Source organism: Ostrea edulis, chromosome 3 (genome assembly GCF_947568905.1).
Source record: "Ostrea edulis chromosome 3, xbOstEdul1.1, whole genome shotgun sequence".
Classification (NCBI taxonomy): Eukaryota; Metazoa; Mollusca; class Bivalvia; order Ostreida; family Ostreidae; genus Ostrea; species Ostrea edulis.
This window is the reverse complement of record NC_079166.1, coordinates 39,701,266-39,722,413: the sequence shown is the minus strand read 5'-3', so window position 1 is coordinate 39,722,413 and position 21,148 is coordinate 39,701,266. Positions and strand designations below refer to the sequence as shown.

General features: G+C 34.3%; 2 protein-coding genes across 3 annotated transcripts in view; one reads left to right on the top strand and one right to left on the bottom strand.

The window, feature by feature from the left end:
• Window positions 1-21,148, bottom strand: part of LOC125673160 (titin-like) — a 268,458-nt gene that overhangs the window by 84,829 nt on the left and 162,481 nt on the right. For both annotated transcript variants that reach the window (XM_056160692.1, XM_056160693.1), the window contains exons 4-10: window positions 20,200-20,484; window positions 18,639-18,944; window positions 15,535-15,819; window positions 14,042-14,347; window positions 6,384-6,668; window positions 2,995-3,303; window positions 112-414 (exon numbers count right to left, since the gene is read on the bottom strand). In XM_056160692.1, the coding sequence (XP_056016667.1) occupies window positions 112-414; window positions 2,995-3,303; window positions 6,384-6,668; window positions 14,042-14,347; window positions 15,535-15,819; window positions 18,639-18,944; window positions 20,200-20,484 (2,079 nt within the window). The remainder of the gene's footprint in view (window positions 1-111; window positions 415-2,994; window positions 3,304-6,383; window positions 6,669-14,041; window positions 14,348-15,534; window positions 15,820-18,638; window positions 18,945-20,199; window positions 20,485-21,148) is intronic.
• Window positions 1-21,148, top strand: part of LOC125673175 (uncharacterized) — a 333,899-nt gene that overhangs the window by 275,531 nt on the left and 37,220 nt on the right. The window lies entirely within an intron of this gene.

Below are 21,148 nucleotides of genomic sequence, written 5' to 3'. Positions count from 1 at the left end.
TTAACACACCTTAGGTACCTATATGTGTATCCTTTGTAAATTCATACATGTGCTTTACAAATGATATGACAAATGGACTCCATGTTGCTGTTTAATAATCTATAGACGTACCTCCAGTCACAGTGAGATTGATCTTATTGCTCGTTCTTGTGCCAACTAGATTGGTAACTGCCAGCTGGTATATTGCCTTATCTGTGAAGATAGCATCATTGATGACAAGTTTAGGACTACCGACATCAACATAACTTCCCAAGTACTTCTGATTGCTGATATGAAGATTTTCTGTCTGTGAACCATCAACCTTCTGCCATGTCACTGATGTAGCTGCAGGACTGGATGTTATGGTACCTGTGAACATGATATCACTACCAAACACGACTGTCGATTCTCCAGTTATTGCTACGGTCGGAATATCTGAAAAACACATACATCAATCTGTAAATATGAAGTATGCAAACCTTTATATAGTATAAATTATATATATTTTTTTCCGCGGATAATTTCTCCTCCAAAATGTTTGGATTCCTTGTCTATCCCATGCAAATTTCAATTTATGTAATCCTTTCCCACTTTTTGAAAGCTTTAGAGATTGGCCTTCTACCAGTAATAATAAAGCCGGTAGAAGGCCTATCTCTAAATCTTACAAAAAGTGGGAAAGTCAAACGATTACATAAATCGAAATTGGGATGAATTAGACGGGAAATCCACATATTTTGGAGAAATTATCGCAGCAAAAAAAAAAAAATAATAATAACAAGAAGTACTGTGAGCAATGCTCACTAAGAATACCCCACGCTTACCCCAATCTCCCAAAGGGTGTTGGTAATAGGTATAAACTACCTCTTTTCTGAGTGTAAAAAACAAATGGCATGACAAACCAACCATATTGCTACTTCGATGTCCAGTGCGCGTGACCCCAAAACCTTTTGACCCCAAAATCGATAGGGAACATCTTCATCCCATGGGTAGTTCATATGTATGATATGGTGACTGTAGGTGGAAAGGATAACGCTTTAGAGCCCGGAAACCATATTGCTACTTCAATGTCCAGTGCGCTTGACTTTGACCTTTTGACCCCAAAATCGATAGGGAACATCTTCATCCCATGGGTAGTCCATATATATGATATGGTGACTGTAGGTGGAAAGGATAATGCTTTAGAGCCCGGAAACCATTGCGTCTACAGACGGACGGACGGACGGACAGACAGATGGACAACTCGATTCCAGTATACCCCCCCCCCAACTTGTTGGTGGGGGGTATAATAATAAGAAGGGGGGGGGGGGTTAGTACTGTCCATACATCAGATGCCTGTGGATTTCAAGACTCCATGCCATCAGGTACTGATGTTTAACTATCATTTTAAAAAGATTAGTAGTCGTATGAATTTGTGTACATTTCATTTATAATATGTCGTAATAAAAATAGTATAAAATTTGTAATGGTAATCCCATTTTCCTTTTTATACGATTGATTGAATGTTTTACGCCATACCCGAGAATATTTCACTCATATGGAGATGTCACCACTGCCGGTGAAGGGCTGCAAAAGGCCTTTGCTCGGCGCTTATGGTCATTGAGCATGCAGGGAGGGATGTTTATCTGCCACACCTGCTGTGACACGGGACCTCGGTTTGTGCTGTCTCTTCCGAAGGACCGCCTCTTTCGACAAGCAAAGGGGTACTGAGGACCTATTCTAACCCAGATCCCCACAGGATACAAATAACCACAATATTGAAATAGCACTAAAATGTTCTTGTAGGTGTAGAGTACCCTAAATGTGGTAAATGTATCATGGATGTCATCTGTTGTACTGGCACACGGTTCTTCTTAAGTATAAAATTCATAACTCGTTTTTAATGGGGGAGGGTGCTTCTATATTTTTCAATTGTAAGTTATATATAAAAATTGCTTGCGTTTTTATTCTATAGCAGGTATTTACTTTCTCACTTTACATCCCCGCTATTCAAATACATTGTATTATTTTAATGAAAAAAAAATTAATTTTTTAATAAGCATGTTTAGTTATCTGATATAGCACATGGGATAAATATTATAATTTCTGAATGATACTTCATGATTTTCTTTTTGAATTTCAGAATGAAAGGGTTATTTACATTTTGTTCAACTGAATGACTCATGGTGCCAGACCCAGACCAATAGCAATAGGTCACCTGAGTTTACTCAGGTGACCTAAAAAACAGTATTATTCCCTAATACTTAGGAGTTATCTCCCTTAACACAGGAAAATTCTTATACCTCTCTTTATATCTGGCTCTTAGCAGCTGCAATGTTATTGTTTTCTAAATGAATAAAAATTAGTGTTGAGGAATGTCTATCTGGATAATCCATTAGAGCTATGCATACATGATTCAGAGAGAATAATGTTCAGGAGAGATGGAGGCATTGGACCGACATAAGGTAACTGCATGGTTCAGTGTCCTTCACCCGTAACCTTCAATAAATAGTCCTGCCGATCTCCTAAAGATTTCTGCTTAAAACTTAACAGAAATTCATAATGTGCACTCTGTTATATTTCATAATTTGGGTTATTATAAACAATTAAAACAGTGCTTTTTTGTGCAAGTATATCATAATTGATGAATACATTAAATTCTAGAAAACAGTAAAACAGCAACTATATCGTTGGAAATTGTAATGTAAAATCCATGGTTTGGTTCTTTTCTGAATTCATCATATCATTTGTCAAAGTATTGCTACGATTTTTAAATTTTTTTGTTCCACATCCAAATTTTGACCATCAAACTCAATCAAACTATAACAAAAACCAAGGACACTAACTTAAGCAGAATCCTAGCCATTGTAGGCAAGAGAGCTTTCAAATATATTTAAAACAATTAGGGAGTCTCAGAGTGCCAAGTTAAAACTTACCTTGATTGTGAGTTACACAATGGCAGATAGTTTATGATCATTTACACACAAAACAATATAATGCATTGAATTTTAAATACAAATAAAATGTAAAAGTAATTACCTCCAGTAACATCCAAAGTCACTTGATTACTGGTGGTGGATCCCACACCATTACTCACAACAAGCTGGTACTTTGTCTCGTCACCAAAGTCTGTTTTGATGATCAGTAGTTTGGGATTGGGAGACGCCAGGCTACTCCCTGCATACTTTTCACCACTTATATTTATATCTTGTACAGTGCCATTACTGTAAACTTTTTGCCATTTCTGAGCAGTCCAGGAGAGATCAGAAGTGACCGTCCCAGTGAATGTGACAGCATTACCGTACAACACAGAACTTAGTCCAGTAACTGACACAGTAGTGGGAGGTGCTGTAATAAATCAATGTTTTAAAGTAAGCAACATCCTTCATTTTAGAGTGTGTCACTTAGGAAACATGAAACTACAATATGAACTGGGAACTTTTATTGTTCCATATCACAGTTAAATGCATGTACTATCATGATTCCTTTTTATACACACTATTCTATTATATCGCAGACTATAAAGCTAAATCATTGTGTTAATTAAGATATTCATTTTAGCTAAAATCAAAGTAACTAATGTAATGCCCCATTCACACAGAGAATTTAATTCACATTAAATGTTAGTTAATGTGAATTAAATTTGAATCACGTACACACAGAGATTATAATGCGCATTAGTTTACTTCGAATAACATTTACGTCGCGATTTAATGTGAATTAAATTTACTTCGCACTAGCTTCGCAAAACGAAGCTAATGCGCATTAAACGTAGACGCATGCGTAATGGCAAATTTGTGTCATATGCATCGTACCTGTGGTCAGCTATATCTATTAATGTTAGTTTTGTGCAAAAAACTTATCAAAATGATAATAATAACTAAACAAGAGGCCCATGGGCCACATCGCTCCCTGAGTCACATTGGCTCATATTTAAAGATTTTTCCTTTATATTTGCATGTAAAACATCTCTATTGTGGCCCCAACCTACTCCCGGGGGGCCATCATTTTTACAAAATTGAATCTGCAATATTTTAAGAAACTTTCATGTAAATGTAAACTTTTCTGGCTCATGATTTTTCAGAAGATTTTTAATGATTTTCCCTATATATTTGTATGTAAAATTTTGATCCCCTACTGTGGCCCTATCTTACCCCGGGGGTCATGATTTTTACAAACTTCAATCTGCACTATGTCAGGAAGCTTTTGTGCAAATCTAAACTTCTTTAGCCCAATGGTTCTGAAGGAGAAAATCTTTAAAGATTTTTTTCTATTTATCAGTTATGTAAAACTTTGATCCCCTATTGTGGCCCTCCTAACTCCAGGGGTCATGAGTTTAAGAAACTTGAATCTGCACTATGTCAGGAAGCTTTCATGTAAATATCAGCTCTTCTGGCTCAGTGGTTGTTGAGAAGAAGATTTTTAAATGACCCTACCCTATTTTTGCATATTTGTGATTATCTCCCCTTTGAAAGGGGCATGCCTCTTTATTTGAATAAACTTGAAAGCCCTTCACCCAAGGATGCTATTGGCCAAGTTTGGTTATAATTGGCCCAGTGGTTCCAGAGAAGAGGTGAGCTAAAAACATGTACAAACAGAATGTCATTAGATAATGTCAGACGTAAATCTGTGCTCTGCATAGGCATACTTAGTAATACATGTACATATGGAAGGAATAGCTTTCAAATATGACAAAAATGTTTTAAAATAGTGATTAATATGATTTTCTCTTTTGCATTTTAACAAATATGCTGCTCATTGTTTATTTTTTATACCATATATGACTATTGGTGTTCCAATCATCGATTATAATCAAAAATCAGTTGATTGTTCAAAAATTCCAAGCACTCGATTATGAAAATTTTATATTTTTTTTTACACTATTTCAGTAGTTATATGACTTTATATCATAGAATTTCCAGTTGTCCAATTATAATCGATTAATATTTAGTTACAGTAAACCAATCATTGACTATGGAATTCTCACCGATTCCCATCACCACATATGACATCATAGTTATTGTAGACTTATAATATATATTAGTAATAAAAAATTACGTCACAACAGTAGTCAGCGGAATTGGGAAAGAGACGTTTCGAGGTTTTATGGGCTCGTGAAGAAGTAGTATATTGTTTAGAGTGAATGCTGGTCGTCAGAGGAAATAACATGTAATTTCTTGGGAACATACAAAAACAAACACGATAAACTCCTTGTGTGTAGATCAGTGACAGGTACATTGTAAACATGTAGTACACTATATATAGTGTTTTGAACAATGAATTCTGTATCTACACAATATTCATTAAAATATATAAAAAATAATTTTCAACGATATATAGTCTATTCTTTTATTTATTTTGTGCAACCTTTAATTTAGAGATGAATACAAATTTAATGTGTATTTGTTTACTTCGCATTAAATATTTAATTACCGTCGTGTGATTGCTATCTAATTCGAATTAATTTAATGCGCATTATTTTACTGCGCATCAAATTGCATGCGAAGTAAAATTTAATGCACACCCATGTGAACGAGGCATAAATCTGAGGTGGAAAAGGTGTACTAATTACAATATGCAAGTACAAGTAGGTAATGATATCCAGTATATGCATACCCAAGGGAATTGTTCAAATACAAATGTAAGCTCTGTCTGACAGTCCAATCATTTTGTAATTTCAACAAAACCAACAGGGTGATAGACAACACTTAAAAGGACTGACTCATGATTTCCCCCAAAATTTTCTTTTTCACTTCTAATGATCAAAATTTACTGTCAAATGTGTTTAAAAGAGTTCACATAGAAATTAAGGTTATACATTATCATAGAAGCTCATTTTAGAGAGTTTATTATTTGTTTTGTAAACAAAGACTGCGGTATGTTATTGTTTACGAAATTTTCAAAAGAAATGGATATCAATCTAAGTTTATTAATATATCTTTCACATTTCAAGCATTTTTGGGGTAAAATGTGTCATCTAAAAATTAAAATTTGCGACTATGCAAAATTACGATGCTTTATATTACAAAATCAATATTTCGCTTGTTTGTTTGTATACATAAAAAGACTCGAGTCTTTGTTATCATAACACAGATTTAAGGCTAAAATATTGCTTTTATTCTTGCATTCAGAAGGTCAAAATTTTGGCTGCCAACAATATAAACGAGTTATATTTTTAATGTTTACCATCAAAAGTGAAAAATATTTTTATCAAAAATCGTGAACCAGTCCCTTTAAGTCTTTAAAACATTCATACATTTTGACATCATAGACATAATTTTCACAATAACATAAACAAATATTTATCATCACTGATAATATAGACATATATTTTGCTATTGACAATGCAATCAAAGACGAATATTTTACATTGATATAACTATAGACAGACATATTTGACAATTAACATTGATATAATTATACTTTACCCAGAGTCACAGCAGAAGTACTAGTGGTAGATCCTACAGGGTTAGTAGCTGTACATCGGTAATCTCCCCTGTCTGCGGTAGTTATGGTGGTGATATTCAATGAAGGTGTAGATACAGATCCTCCGGAGTATTTCCCGCTACTGCCTGCTATGTCTATTGCGGTACTGTCTTTTGTCCACTGTATGGCTGTGATAGCAGGTGATTCAGATGTAACAGTAGCAGTACAAACAATAGTTACCGTGGTACCAGACTGGGTAGGACCGGATACACTGACAGTTGGACGTTCTGAATTAAATGGATTATTATCACATGACTGTCCCCATGAATCATAGTCTTATCATGCTTGAATTTATCCAACATATATGATTCAATATGAACTTTTTTTGAACGTTTTGTTTTCTACATAATTTTACAAAATATGAATACAGGTGACTCTCGATGGCTCGAACTTTGATCTCTCGAAGTTCTCAGTCTCTCGAAGTGAAGTCATGGTACCGATTTTTATCTCTATATATAACAAAGAAAATTTATTATCGATCTCTCGAACAATTGATCTCTCGAAGTTCTCGATCTCTCGAAGTGAAGTTGGGTCCCAGAAAACACATTTCATTGTTTTTCATTCTCGATTTCTCGAAGTGGTGGTAGCTAGCATATACCACCGTTACCCAAGCGTGTAATAATTTCCGCTTGGACCTTACCTGGATTTTGTTGAATGTCGGAGGGGTAATTAGGTCTTAACGTAGTTGAAACATCACTGCATAGTGCTTCTTTGTGGAGGTGAAAAAACTTTAGTATATAATTGGCTAATTGGTCAGTTTACACCTTACACAGAGGTCTTGTGATGATTAGAATTATATATAATCCGGCTATGAATAAAATCTATAATTTATTTTGACTTGACAACGAGAGAGTAAGTTTTATACATTAATTTAGTAATCTACAGACTGTTAAAGAACAAGGTACGATTGCATGTGTACATAAAAAGGACCAAAAAAATTTAAATGTGTCTTGATTCAAGCTTGATCTGTGTTTTGAATAACTTAAATACATTCCAAGTATACTATCTCAACTTAAATCAAAGTTATTTCTTATTTTATAGCATTATTACGTCATGAATAAGAGTTCTTCCCGCCTTTTTTCAAAAAGAGCTTGAAAACTGTTAAATGTCACCCAGATTATTGCTTAGGAAAAGGTGTGCCCATCCGTCGAGCAAAATGAAATTAATATATGTTGTGTATTAAGAGAAGATGAAAAATGTGTTTGAATATAAATTTGCTTGACGCATGGGCTGTATGTTTTCTGAAAGGAAAACCCCCTGAATTTATGAAAATTTTCATTGATATTTGCATTTTTTGGCAATTTTATGCCAACTTCACGCTCCTGTCATACAACACAAAGCAATTTTGGATAAAATTAAATGTAGTTTGGATTTGCATATATATTCCTTATTTGAATTCCAGATTTTGAGACTCCTTCTGAAATCATCTATTTTCTGGACCAGATGACTAAAGAAAATGTCTCTACTTCTTTCTCGAGATTGTTCTTCGTGTAAAGTTACTCTGAAACTTCGTTTTTCTCATTCGTTAGAATTTTTGCTTTGTGTAAAGCGACATAACATTGTTCTCTGTTTAGTTAGTAATAGTAAACCTTTACCGGAACTTGGTTTTGTATGCATATTTTAGCATGATTATTGATTAAAGAGCAAATAAATACATAAACTTTAAAATCTTTTTATTAATGCAAAATAAGGTTCTTTATTTTTATATTAAATTAACTACCTGACAAATATGAAGGAAAACATGTCAAAACAATATGATCTTGTTGGTAAACATTTCCGGTTACTGTAAAATCTTAACCATATCAGCGGACCTTCAATTTCCGAATCTCGATTTCTCGAAGTTTTATCAAGGTCCCTCGAACTTCGAGTTATCAAGAGTCACCTGTATTTGCATCAATTTCCATATCAATCATTCAAAAATATCTAATGGAGTGTTTTTCATCTCAGTTGGTGAAAGAGCATAAAATCTACCAGATATTATATCCTGTAGATTAGGGATATATAATTTAAAAAATCTACCAGACACGGTAAAAAAATTATCAGATATGATTATAATCTACTGATCATAAAGTCTCCAAAATGAAGTACTAGCTGGCTGTATAAAAGTGGCTTTTTCTGAGTACTATTATTTTTATTATTTTCATCCCTTGACAAAATCCATTCTACATGTAATTTTAACTTCATTTTAAAAAATATAAATCACAAAGACTGATTTTGAAATTTTTCCAAAAAAAATCCCATTTTTTTCCTTCAGTAAAACTGGTGTCACTTGACCTTGATCCTAGTTTGTAGGTCCCAACATCCTCTTATCATTTTTTATGATCTCTATCAGTCATGGTTCTAAACTTATACAAGTTTTTATAATCAAGGTCAAAGGTCAAGGCCACTGGAGATACTAGTTTGTACATCACTACACCCTTTATCAATTCTGAAGATTCCATGTCTCTATCAGTACCAGTTCTAAAGTTAAATCCAGACCTATGTTTTAGGTCACTGGAGTCACTTGACCTTGATACTAGTTTGTAGATCATATCTTCTTATCATTTCTGAAGATCCAACGTCTCTATCAATTTCAGTAATAAAATTATATGAGTCTGTATGTTCAAGGTCAAGGTCACTGGAGTCACTTGACCTTAATAACATTTTGTATATCTCATCACCCTTTCATCATTTGTGAAGACCCAATAACTCTATCCAACCTGGTTCTTAAGTAATACCAATTTTATGTTCAGAGGTCAAGGTCACTGGAGTAACTTGACCTTGATACTAGTTTGTAGATTTTATCATCTTCTTATCATAGCTCAAGGTTTCATCTCTCTATCAATTCCAGTTCTAAATTTATGTGAGTTTGTATGTTCAGATGAAAGTTAATGGAGTCACTTGATCTTGATATCAATTTGTATATATCTTATCATCCTTTCATCATTTCTGAAGACCCCACATCTCTATCCAACCTGATTCTTAAGTAATACCAATTTCATGTTCTAAGGTCAGAGGTCAAGGTCACTGAAGTCACCTGACTTGATACTAGTTTGTAGGTCATGCCATCCTCTTGCAATTTCTAAAGATTCCATTTTGCTATTAGTCCCCATTTTAAAGGTATACCAGTGTTTATGTTCAAGGTCAGAGTTCAAGGTCAGAGGTCACTGGAGTCACTTGACCATGATACTGATTCGTAGGCCCTGTAATTTTCTATTCATTTCTGAAGACCCCGGGACTCTATCTATCATATTTGTCAAGTTATATCTTTTGAATTGTGGAATTAATTTTTCCCCATAGAGTTCCATGTTAAACCCCACTTCCATTTGATCCCCCCCCCCCCCCCCCCCCCCAATCTGAAAAACAAAAACATTTTTGCACATTGGCTTATCATATCCTTGAACGTCTATCACTTTCATCAACTGATTACAAAGAACAGTGTCGGACAGTTTTAGGCACGAGAAAGAAGCGGAAGAAGAAAAACCGATCAAAAACAAAGTCTCCAAACCTCATTTCGGAGACTTAAACAAGAGGTCCATGAGGCACATTGCTCACCTGAGTCACCTTGGACCATATTTAAAGATTTTCCCAATATATTCGCAAATGAAACTGTAATCCCTATCGTGGCCCAAACCAACCCCGGGGGACATGATTTTTACAAACTTGAATCTACACTATTTCAGAAAGCTTCCATGTAAATGATCCCATGGGGATCCAGGTTAGAATAGGTCCTCAGTACCCTTTGTTTGTCATAGAAGGCAACTAAATGGGGTGGTCCTTCGGATGAGACCGCAAAAACCGAGGTCCCGTGTCACAGCAGGTGTGGCACGATAAAGATCCCTCCCTGCTCAAAAGCCATAAGCGCCGAGCATAGGCGGAAATTTTGCAGCCCTTCACCGGCAGTGGTGACGTCTCCATATGAGTGAAATATTCTCGAGAGGGATGTTAAACAATATTCAATCAATCAATCAATCCATGTAAATATATATTTGTATGCAAAACTTTGATCCCCTACTGTGGCCACATCCTATCCCTGTGGGTCATGATTTTAACAAACTTGAATCTGCACTATGTCAGGAAGCTTTCATGTAAATGTAAACTTCTCTGGTCCAACGGTTCTTGAAAAGAAGATTTTTAAAGATTTTCACTATATCTTCGTTTTTAAAAGGTTATGTTCACAAACTTGAATCTGCAATATGTCAGGAAGCTTTCATGTAAGTGTAAACTTTTCTGGCCCAATGGTTCTTGAGAAAGTTTTTTAAGCCGAGACCTCGGTTTTTGCGGTCTCATCCGAACTATAACGTTAAGGATAACAATTGAATCCTCCTGTCCCTACAATATGCACATCTGCAAATGGCATTGAAGAATTGTACAAAATGTCAAGTCTATCGGATAAGCCATATAGGAGGAGAAGCGTTCACTAGCTATTTAAACATCCTCCACCCCTCTTGGATACACTATAACTTTTAGGAAAATAATTGGATCCTCCTATCCAGACAATATGCACATCTACAAATGACAATGAAGCATTGTACAATGTATAACGTTTCAAATCTATCAGATAAACCATATAGGAGAAGAAGTGTTCACAAGTTATTTTACATCCTCCACTCCTCTTAGATCCACTATAACTTTTAGGAAAAAGATTGGATCCTCCTGTCTCAACAATATGCACATCTACAAATGGCAATGAAGCATTAAGTACAAGTTCCAAATCTATCTGATAAGCCATATAGGAGGAGAAGCGTTCACAAGATTTTGTGACAGATGGACGGATGGTCAGAAATTACAAAAACAATATGTCTCCCCATAAATATGACAGCTTCCGGGTAGTAACACAATCAGACTGAGTAATATTTTAAGTGTTTTAATTATGTTGATTGTGGATGCTGTTCAAAATCGAAAATGGTTGAAATCATTTCTAGGAGAGGGTAAGGAAATGTTAATGGAAACAAAAAAGAATTAGAGATTGTTTTTATAAAAAAAACAAATGTCTCCCCAGCTCCCTAAATTGGAAGTGCTCCAAATAAAACCTCCTCCCTTTAATGTACTGCATGGTATGGAGGAGAAAGTATGAGCAGGAACATAGACAATATGAACTTCGATAAGCCACATTGGAGAAGAGTTCAAAAACTCTTTTACACCCTCCACCCCTCAGATCCACTTTAACTTTAAGGATAACCATTGGATCCTCCTGTCCTTGTAAAATACACATCTGCAAATGGCATTAAAGTATCAAACAAAATCTCAAGTCTATCGGATAAGACATATAGGAGAAGCATTCACAAGCTATATTAACATCCTCCACCCCTCTTAGATCCACTATAACTTTAAGGAAAATAATTGGATCCCCTATCCCGACAATATGCACATCTACAAATAGTAATAAAGCACTGTACAAAGTTTCAACTCTATCCGATAAGCCATAATATAGAAGTGTTCACAAGGTATTTCACATCCTTCCCCCCTCTCAGATCCACTATGACTTTTAGGAAAATAATTGGATCCTCCTGTCCCGACAATATGCACATCTACAAATAGTAATAAAGCACTGTACAAAGTTTCAACTCTATCCGATAAGCCATAATATAGAAGTGTTCACAAGGTATTTCACATCCTTCCCCCCTCTCAGATCCACTATGACTTTTAGGAAAATAATTGGATCCTCCTGTCCCGACAATATGCACCTCTACAAATGGCAGTGAAGCATTGTACAAAGTTTCAAGTCTATCCGATAAGCCATGTAGGAGGAGAAGCCTTCATAAAATTTTGTGACAGACAGGCCAACGTACAGACTGATGGAAAGTACAAAAACAATGTCTCCCCTTGAAAGAGGGGAGCCATAATTTCTTGATCAATTTAGGGGTGTGATTTTTCTGGGGGGGGGGGGGGGAATAAAGAATTTTAAAAAATCGAATTGAAAATCAGACATTCACTTGCCTACAAATGTTTACGATGGCAACTCATGTGGGGTGGGTGGGGGTGTTGTATTGTATTTGTGTGTGTGTGTTTATGTGCCACTCTCGGATGTACTCTTTGGGGGTTAAGTAAGTTTAAACCCCCAGTAGAATGCTTTTGACGTCTCTGTATCTTCTCTCTATTCCTCTTTTATTCATTTTTGGCCCCCTTGAGATGTCTGATTATGTAAGCACGTATCACATCATAACAGAAATTGCAATGACAGATTTGAAGGGACCCTCCCCTCTTTCACCACAAATTCACAAAATAATGTGAGTAAAACTCAAATAGTTTACCCAAAATGGCTGAATTTACAGGTACATACTCCTGGTGACGTATTTAATGTATTACTATAAATTCAGGGGGTTCAATTATTGTTAAATTTATTTTCAAAAAATTGTATAAATTTCTTGATGGTTATATTTGTATTTGAAATTGTAATTGTGATTGTGAGTAGTCAGCTGGAAATCTGTCATTGGCCTCTCATTTACAAACACACCCTGAGGCTGCATGGGTTAAATTTTATTCGCCAATCAAAAGAGGTGGATATTTCCAGAATCTAGAAGTGTCAGTCTGACATCCTTACATATTGTAGATGTAAATCGTGTCAGAACATTTATCGCTGAGTGTACTACATTGATATTGAACAAGTAACCTCTTATATTTTATTATAAATATGACTGTGTTAAAACATGGGGTCCAGAGTAAAGATCCTGAGGAAATTTATGCAATATACATGTATGATATATACTAATTTCAGTCACAAACATGTGAAGTCCTGCAAGGGGGGGGGGGGGGGAATGTTCTCCTCTATTTACAACATTAATTTTCTATTATTTTTACAAGCAAAGTTGTTTTTTTTATGTGCATGAAGGAAACCTACACATTATGATATTTCATTAACGTTAACACATTTGTTGACATGATTGCAGTAAAATTATACAGCAATATCTTTGCGTCCATCTGCATGCACTGTTGATAATGAGGCTTCTCGAATATACATGTACTATCCAGAAGTCTTAAACTACTGTTACGCAAGCGCACTATGATCCTGATCAAGGAAAGATAACTCATGCTTTCGGACTGGCCTATACTTTCTTAAAGGCAATATGGAACACACTCCTATCGCAAGTCGTTTAAAAAAGAGAAATCTCTTTACTTTGAGAAATATCTCTCTAACTTAGAGAGACCATCTAATGCAAAAAATGGCAGAAAGTTGGAGTAGGTTGTTTGGACGGCATTAACCATGCAGTCGTCGCCAGGCTGATCCTAGCGAGATGTACATGCAATTACTTCAGGATCTTTATTCCCTTGATTTTTTAAGAACTGATCGAAAATTAAACTTACATTTTGATATACTTATATTACTATCCCCATATCCCTTGACAAAAAGGGGAAATAAGCATATATTCAAAAATTAATAAATTGTCCATTGTAATTGAATGTATTTGTGAATATTGCAGGGACATCAAAAGTATCATTAGATGCACCAATATCACCACATCAAGTTCTATTTCAGCATTATCCATTTTCATTCACAAATTGAATATGTATTTAAAATTATTTGATTTTGAGTTATACACTAGCAAGCAGTTTCAATATCACAAACAATATTCAATTTTATATATTTAAAAAATGAAATGTAAAATACAATCACAATTACCTCCAGTAACATCCAAAGTCACTTGATTACTGGTGGTGGATCCCACACCATTACTCACAACAAGCTGATACTTTGCCTCATCAGTAGAGTCTGTATTACTGATCTTTAGTTTGGGATTGGGAGACGCCAGGCTACTCCCTGTATACTTTCCACCACTTGTATCTATATCTAGTACAGTGCCAATATTGGGTACTTTTTGCCATTTCTGAGCAGTCCAGGGAAGATTAGAAGTGACTGTCCCATTGAATGTGACAGCATTATCGTACAATACAGAACTGGGTCCAGTAACTGACACAGTGGGAGGTGCTGTAACAAATCAAAGTTTTAAAAGTAAGCAACATAATTCATCATACAGTGTGTCACTTTGGAAAAATAAAACTACAATATGAACTGGGAAAGTATATTGTTCCATATCACAGTTAAATGCATGTTCTATCATGATTCCATTTTATACTCTCATTCCAATTTATCTCAGACTATAGAGCATTAATATCATTGTGTTAATAAAGTGGAACCCCGATTTTACTTTCCGTTTATTATGTTAGCTAGACTACAAATGTTGGAATTTTAAAGCTCAAAACTTAGTCTTCTTAACAAACCTGTATAAAATAGACCAGGCCCCAAGACCACTTTATAAAACTGAGAATAGACTTAAGTCAAAATTTTTATTACTTATATCTTAAGATTTATCTCGCACATGTTTTAATAAAAATGCACGTTTATAAAAAATTCCAAATGCCAACATATACTGAAAATTTTATTTGTTTGTGAAAATTATTTCAAAAGTTTGCTGGATTTGAAATTTAGACTTCAGAATATTCTCAATTTATGGTCAGGAGAATACCCTGTATTGAAGCAATGGCAGTGATAAGATGATGCTTATCTAGAAATTGTACTCTATAAATTTTTCTTAATTTTTCATATTTTGATAATTGAAGAAATAATATATTCAATAACATGTGTGATTACTATCATGTGATTACTTTCGCTATTAAAACTCCATTTATGGACAGCTTTGGTATCAAACATAATTTGGATGAAATTTATAGTACCAATGCAAACACAGCTTGGGTAACGGCTTGGACAGGGTAAGGTGACCAAAGGAGCAGGCACCAATAAGACAGATTATTTTATTAGTATATTAGATAATATCATTCAATTGACAAAACGTCTCGGTGTGGTATACATGTGTGGTTACATTTCTTAATCAATGGTACAAGTTAACATTACTTCTCATCATTTGGTACAACTTAGCTAAGGCGTCACGAGACTTCCGTTTCCAACCAAAGTGAGTTATCAGACATTGATGTCACAGAAAATAAAACGCGGGAAAATATAGCATCCAGTATATAGTTTCCAGACTATTTCTCTCGGGCATATAGTTCAGAAATTATTTCACGGCTAGCATTATCCAGAAGAAATAGCAAATTTATTCACCTAACATTTATATAGCAAAAACATTCTGAGGTATAATAAATATACATGTACTTTACCCAGAGTCACAGCAGAAGTACTAATAGTGGATCCTACAGGGTTAGTAGCTGTACATCGGTAATCTCCCTTGTCTGTGGGAGCTATGGAGGCGATAGTCAATGAGGGTGTAGATACAGATCCCCCAGAGTATTTCCCGTTACTGCCTGCTATGTCTATTGTGGTATTGTCTTTTGTCCACTGTATGGCTGTGATAGCAGGTGATTCAGACGTAACACCAGCAATACAACCAATAGTTACCGTGGTATCAGACTGGGTAGGACCGGTTACACTGACAATTGGAGCATCTGAAATAAAAGGATTACAATTAAATGACTCATTCAAAAAGAACCATGGTCTCATCATGCTTGAATCTATCCTACATACTGTATAGCATGTTTTTTCCCCAGGAGTAAATTTTGGCGATTTGCTGACTCAATGGTATAATAATAATTTTAGCAGAATAAATTTTGGCAGACAAGGAAGAGTTATCTCTCTTGCGAATACTGAAGTCACAATTGGGTGCATATTTGGTTTAGAGTGAAATTTTAGTGGAAAGCTATCTAACTGCTAAGATAAGCCAAATCGATCACCCCGCGAAAAAAAACCAATATACGGTATATATGATCTAATATGAACCTTAAGGAATGTTTTGTTTTAAAATTTTACAAAATATGAATATTTGTGTCAATATTTCCATTTAAATTATTCAAAAATATTTAATGGAGTATCTTCTAAAGTCATCTAGTTGACTTGGGGCAATGGGCGAGTTTTACTTATGCCAAATTTGGCCTCTTTCTTATAACTTAAGGAGGAATATCACAGCGCCATTACAATGGCTGACTTTCTTTTCAAATATGAATATAAGAATATGAGGTTTTAATTTTTGTTCAAAACACTTTATTCTAAAACTGCATGAATAATGTAGATATGAAAGTTTTCAATTTCAAAATATACTATTGTACATATCCTTCACTTTCCATCCATATCAGATTTCTCTGCTGTGTAATACCTCCTTAAAAGCAATGATGACCACACACCTATGCCAAGTCATTTTACTCTTTATTCAAAAAAGAGAAATTTCTTTACTTAGAGATATATCTCTTTAACTTAGAGAGACTTCGCTTTATATAGACAAATATCCCTTTACCATAAAAACATATCTCTTTATCAATGAAAAACAAACCTCTCAATTTAAGTTAAAAAGACATCTCTTAAAGGATTTTCAGAAATTTATAAGGATATTTCTTTGACTTTGAGATATATCTCTGAAAGCCAAAGAAATTCTATGTTTTGTGATAATCTAATGCAAAAAACGGCAGGAAAGTTTGAGTATGTTGTTTGGACGACATTAACCAGTCGCTGCCAGGCTGATCCTAGCTAGATGTACATGTATGATAATTACTTCAGGGTCTTTATTCCCTTGATTTTTTAAGAAGTAATTGGAAATTAAACTTAAATTTTGTTACACTTATATCGCTATCCCATATCCCTTGACAAAAAGCGGAAATAAGCATATACTTAAAGATTAATAAATTGTCCATTGTAATTGAATGTATTTGTGAGTATTGCAGTGACATCAAATGTACCTTTAGATGCACTAATATCACCCACATCAAGTTCGACTTCAGCATTATCCATTTTCATGCACAAATTGAATATGTACATGTATGTAAAACTACTTGATTGTGAAATATGAATTATACACTTGCTTTATATATATATATATATATATATATATATATATATATATATATATATATATATATCCAATAATAAAAGTCAAGAAACACAAAACTCGAATAACATTTCACTGTTAGCGCTTTCGGCTTTAATGCCTCTTCAGACAGTTATAAAATTCAAAGTCAAAGAAATATCCTTATAACTGTCTGAAGAGGCATTAAAGCCGAAAGCGCTAACAGTGAAATGTTATTCGAGTTTTGTGTTTCTTGACTTTTATTATTGGATGTATTTACTGTATCAAATACCGAATTCTTTATTTACAAACTATATTTATATATATATATATATATATATATATATATATATATATATATACAGTAAAATATCTGTATCTCGAATATGGTTTATCTCGAATACCCCGCTTGAGTCGAAGTCAACCGCCGGTCCCGGCCATTTTCCCTATATAAATGATTAAGAGAACTTCGGATATTTCGAACATGGTAATCTTGAATACTCCGCTTATGTCGAAGTATTTTCAAGGTCCCATACCCTAAATTCACCTGGTTTATCTCGAAGTGCAGTCAATTTTTCGCTCTGCTTACCATACCTGGCGTCGTTAAGTCACACATTCACACCCGCGGCTACATCAATTATAATTAATGACCGCTAATCCACGCTTGCTTCTTCCGAGAAGACCCAGGTCGCAATAAATGGTTCAACAGCTTGGGTGATTATATAGTGAAGCCTTTCAAAATTACGGCTAAAGTTCCCCGCCAATTATGAACTAACACACCCGATTCCAGGGATGGTTTTTTGAATGACACACGTTCTATCATTATCATGTGGGTTAGATAAACGCACAAAATCGTCGAAGTACGCTTGAAGGTAATGCTCTTAATAACGATAATGCATTTAATAATACATGTACATGCTTCATCATTAAAACTAGTACAGAGAAAACATGAAAATTTCTTTAATAAACATTTAAAAGTTTGGTTTTTTTATCCGTCTTTTTTGTTTCTTACGTGATAGGTTCTTTCATTACAACGCAATAACTACATCCCAGTCGAGCCTGGACATCAGTAAACTTAAAGTAAGCATACAGACACGATCATCTTAATTTGAAACACATTGTGAATTCAATTGGATGTTCATATATATTTAAAAAACGAAATGTTTGTCTTTGAAATTCTACAATATTAATTTATCAACTTGTATTAAACTATAAGAAATGGCAACGGAGTTTTTGTTTATAATGCAAATCCCATACTATGCATCAAATATCCCCCTTCGAAAAAAAATATCCAAGATTGATTTTGGATATCTCAAACCCCCGGATATCTCGAAGTTTTTTCGGGGTCCCTCGGACTTTGAGATAGAGATATTTTACTGTATATATATATATATATATATATATCAAGAATAAAATGTAAAATACAATTACCTCCAGTAACATCCAAAGTCACTTGATTACTGGTGGTGGATCCCACACCATTACTCACAACAAGCTGGTACTTTGTCTCGTCACCAAAGTCTGTTTTGATGATCAGTAGTTTGGGATTGGGAGACGCCAGGCTACTCCCTGTATACTTCCCACCACTTATATCTATATCTAGTACAGTGCCAATATTGAGTACTTTTTGCCATTTCTGAGCAATCCAGGGAAGATTAGAAGTGACTGTCCCATTGAATGTGACAGCATTACCGTACAATACAGAACTGGGTCCAGTAACTGACACAGTGGGAGGTGCTGTAACAAATCAAAGTTTTAAAAGTAAGCAACATAATTCATCATACAGTGTGTCACTTTGGAAAAATAAAACTACAATATGAACTGGGAAAGTATATTGTTCCATATCACAGTTAAATGCATGTTCTATCATGATTCCATTTTATACACCCATTCCAATTTATCTCAGACTATAGAGCATTAATTTCATTGTGTTAATAAAGTGGAACCCCGTTTTTACTTTCCGTTTATTATGTTAGACTACAAATGTTGGAATTTTAAAGCTCAAAACTTAGTCTTCTTAACAAACCTGTATAAAATAGACCAGGCCTCAAGACCATTTTATAAAACTGAGAATAGACTTAAGTCAAAATTTTTATTACTTATATCTTAAGATTTATCTCGCCATGTTTTAATAAAAATGCACGGTTATAAAAAATTCCAAATGCCAACATATACTGAAAATTTTATTTGTTTGTGAAAATTATTTAATCAAAAGTTTGCTGGATTTGAAATTTAGACTTCAGAATATTCTCAATTTATGGTCAGGAGAATACCCTGTATTGAAGCAATGGCAGTGATAAGATGATGCTTATCTAGAAATTATCTCTATAAAATTTTCTTAATTTTTCATATTTTGATAATTGAAGAAATAATACATTCATTAACATGTGTGATTACCATCATGTGATTACTTTCGCTATTAAAACTCCAATTGTGTCACTTTGGAAAAATAAAACTACAACATGAAATGGGAAAGTATATTGTTCCATATCACAGTTAAATATATGTGCAATCAATTCCATTTTGTACATACTGTTCCTGTATATCTCAGACTACAGCACTATATCATTGTGTTGATATAATCAATTTATAAGCCAAAATGAAAGTAATTAATATAAAATAATATCAGGTGAAAAATGTGTACAAATTACAATATGCATGTAGGTCATGATATTCAGTATATGGTCATTATACCTCGTTGATTGTTCAAATACGAACATAAGCTCTGTCTAACAGTTCATTTTGTCATTCTAACAAAACCAACAGGGTGATAGTCAACATTTAAGTCTTTAAAACATGCATACATTATGACATCATAGATTTAATTTTCACAATTATAATAAAAACACAATTTATCATCACTGATAATATAGACACATATTTCGCTATTGACAATATCACAGATGAATACTTTATATCTAACATTGATATCATAGACCATTAACATTGATATTGTAAAAATATTTTACCCAGAGATATAATTAAACTTTACCCAGAGTCACAGCAGAAGTACTAGTGGTAGATCCTACAGGGTTAGTAGCTTTACACCGGTAATCTCCGCTGTCTGTGCTATTTATGGTGGTGATATTCAGTGAAGGTATCAATACAGATCCTCCGGAGTATTTCCCGTTACTGCCTGCTATGTCTATTGTGACACTGTTTTTTGTCCACTGTATGGCTGTGATAGCAGGTGAATCAGACGTAACAGTAGCAGTACAAGTAATAGTTACCGTGGTACCAGACTGGGTAGGACCAGATACACCGACAGCTGGAGCATCTGAAATAAAAGGATTACCATTAAATGACTCGTTCCTCAAGAATCATGGTCTCATTGTGCTTGAATTTATTATAAAAAATTGGTCTAAAATAGGTCAAATGCCAATGCTAAGCTTTAACTTTTATGGTGTAAAACGTCATATAGAAATCATCTAACTAACAGAACACACCGAGACATTACTCAGGGTTTGACATTTACTTTTTTTAGCACTAGACCAGTCAGGCTACTTCAAATGATTTTTGCTAGACCTGACCTTACATCCACCAGCCCCGACCAACTTTCCAGAAACTGATAGTTTTTCCATATTTAAATGTACTTAATTCAAATGACAAACATTTAAAGTTTGCATGAACTAAAACGTACTTGATTGTCTCAAAAAAGAACTTTAGTCTCATCATTCAATTTAATGCTTTCATTTTCAAACACATTTTCTGTTTCTTTAAATTCTACCCGGCATGGAAATTCTCTAGTCCATATAAAATAAAATGACCTCAACCGTTTTTTTAATCCCTATTTCATAAGCCCTGCTTTGCTTCTTCCCAACCTTTTACTTTTTTCTCTTGGGACATCTTTCCTTGAGGACGAGAAGTTGTATTTGAATATAGACATTCCTGTACATGTCAATGTGTAGTAAATCTTTACATTTAAACAGTAAACTGTCATG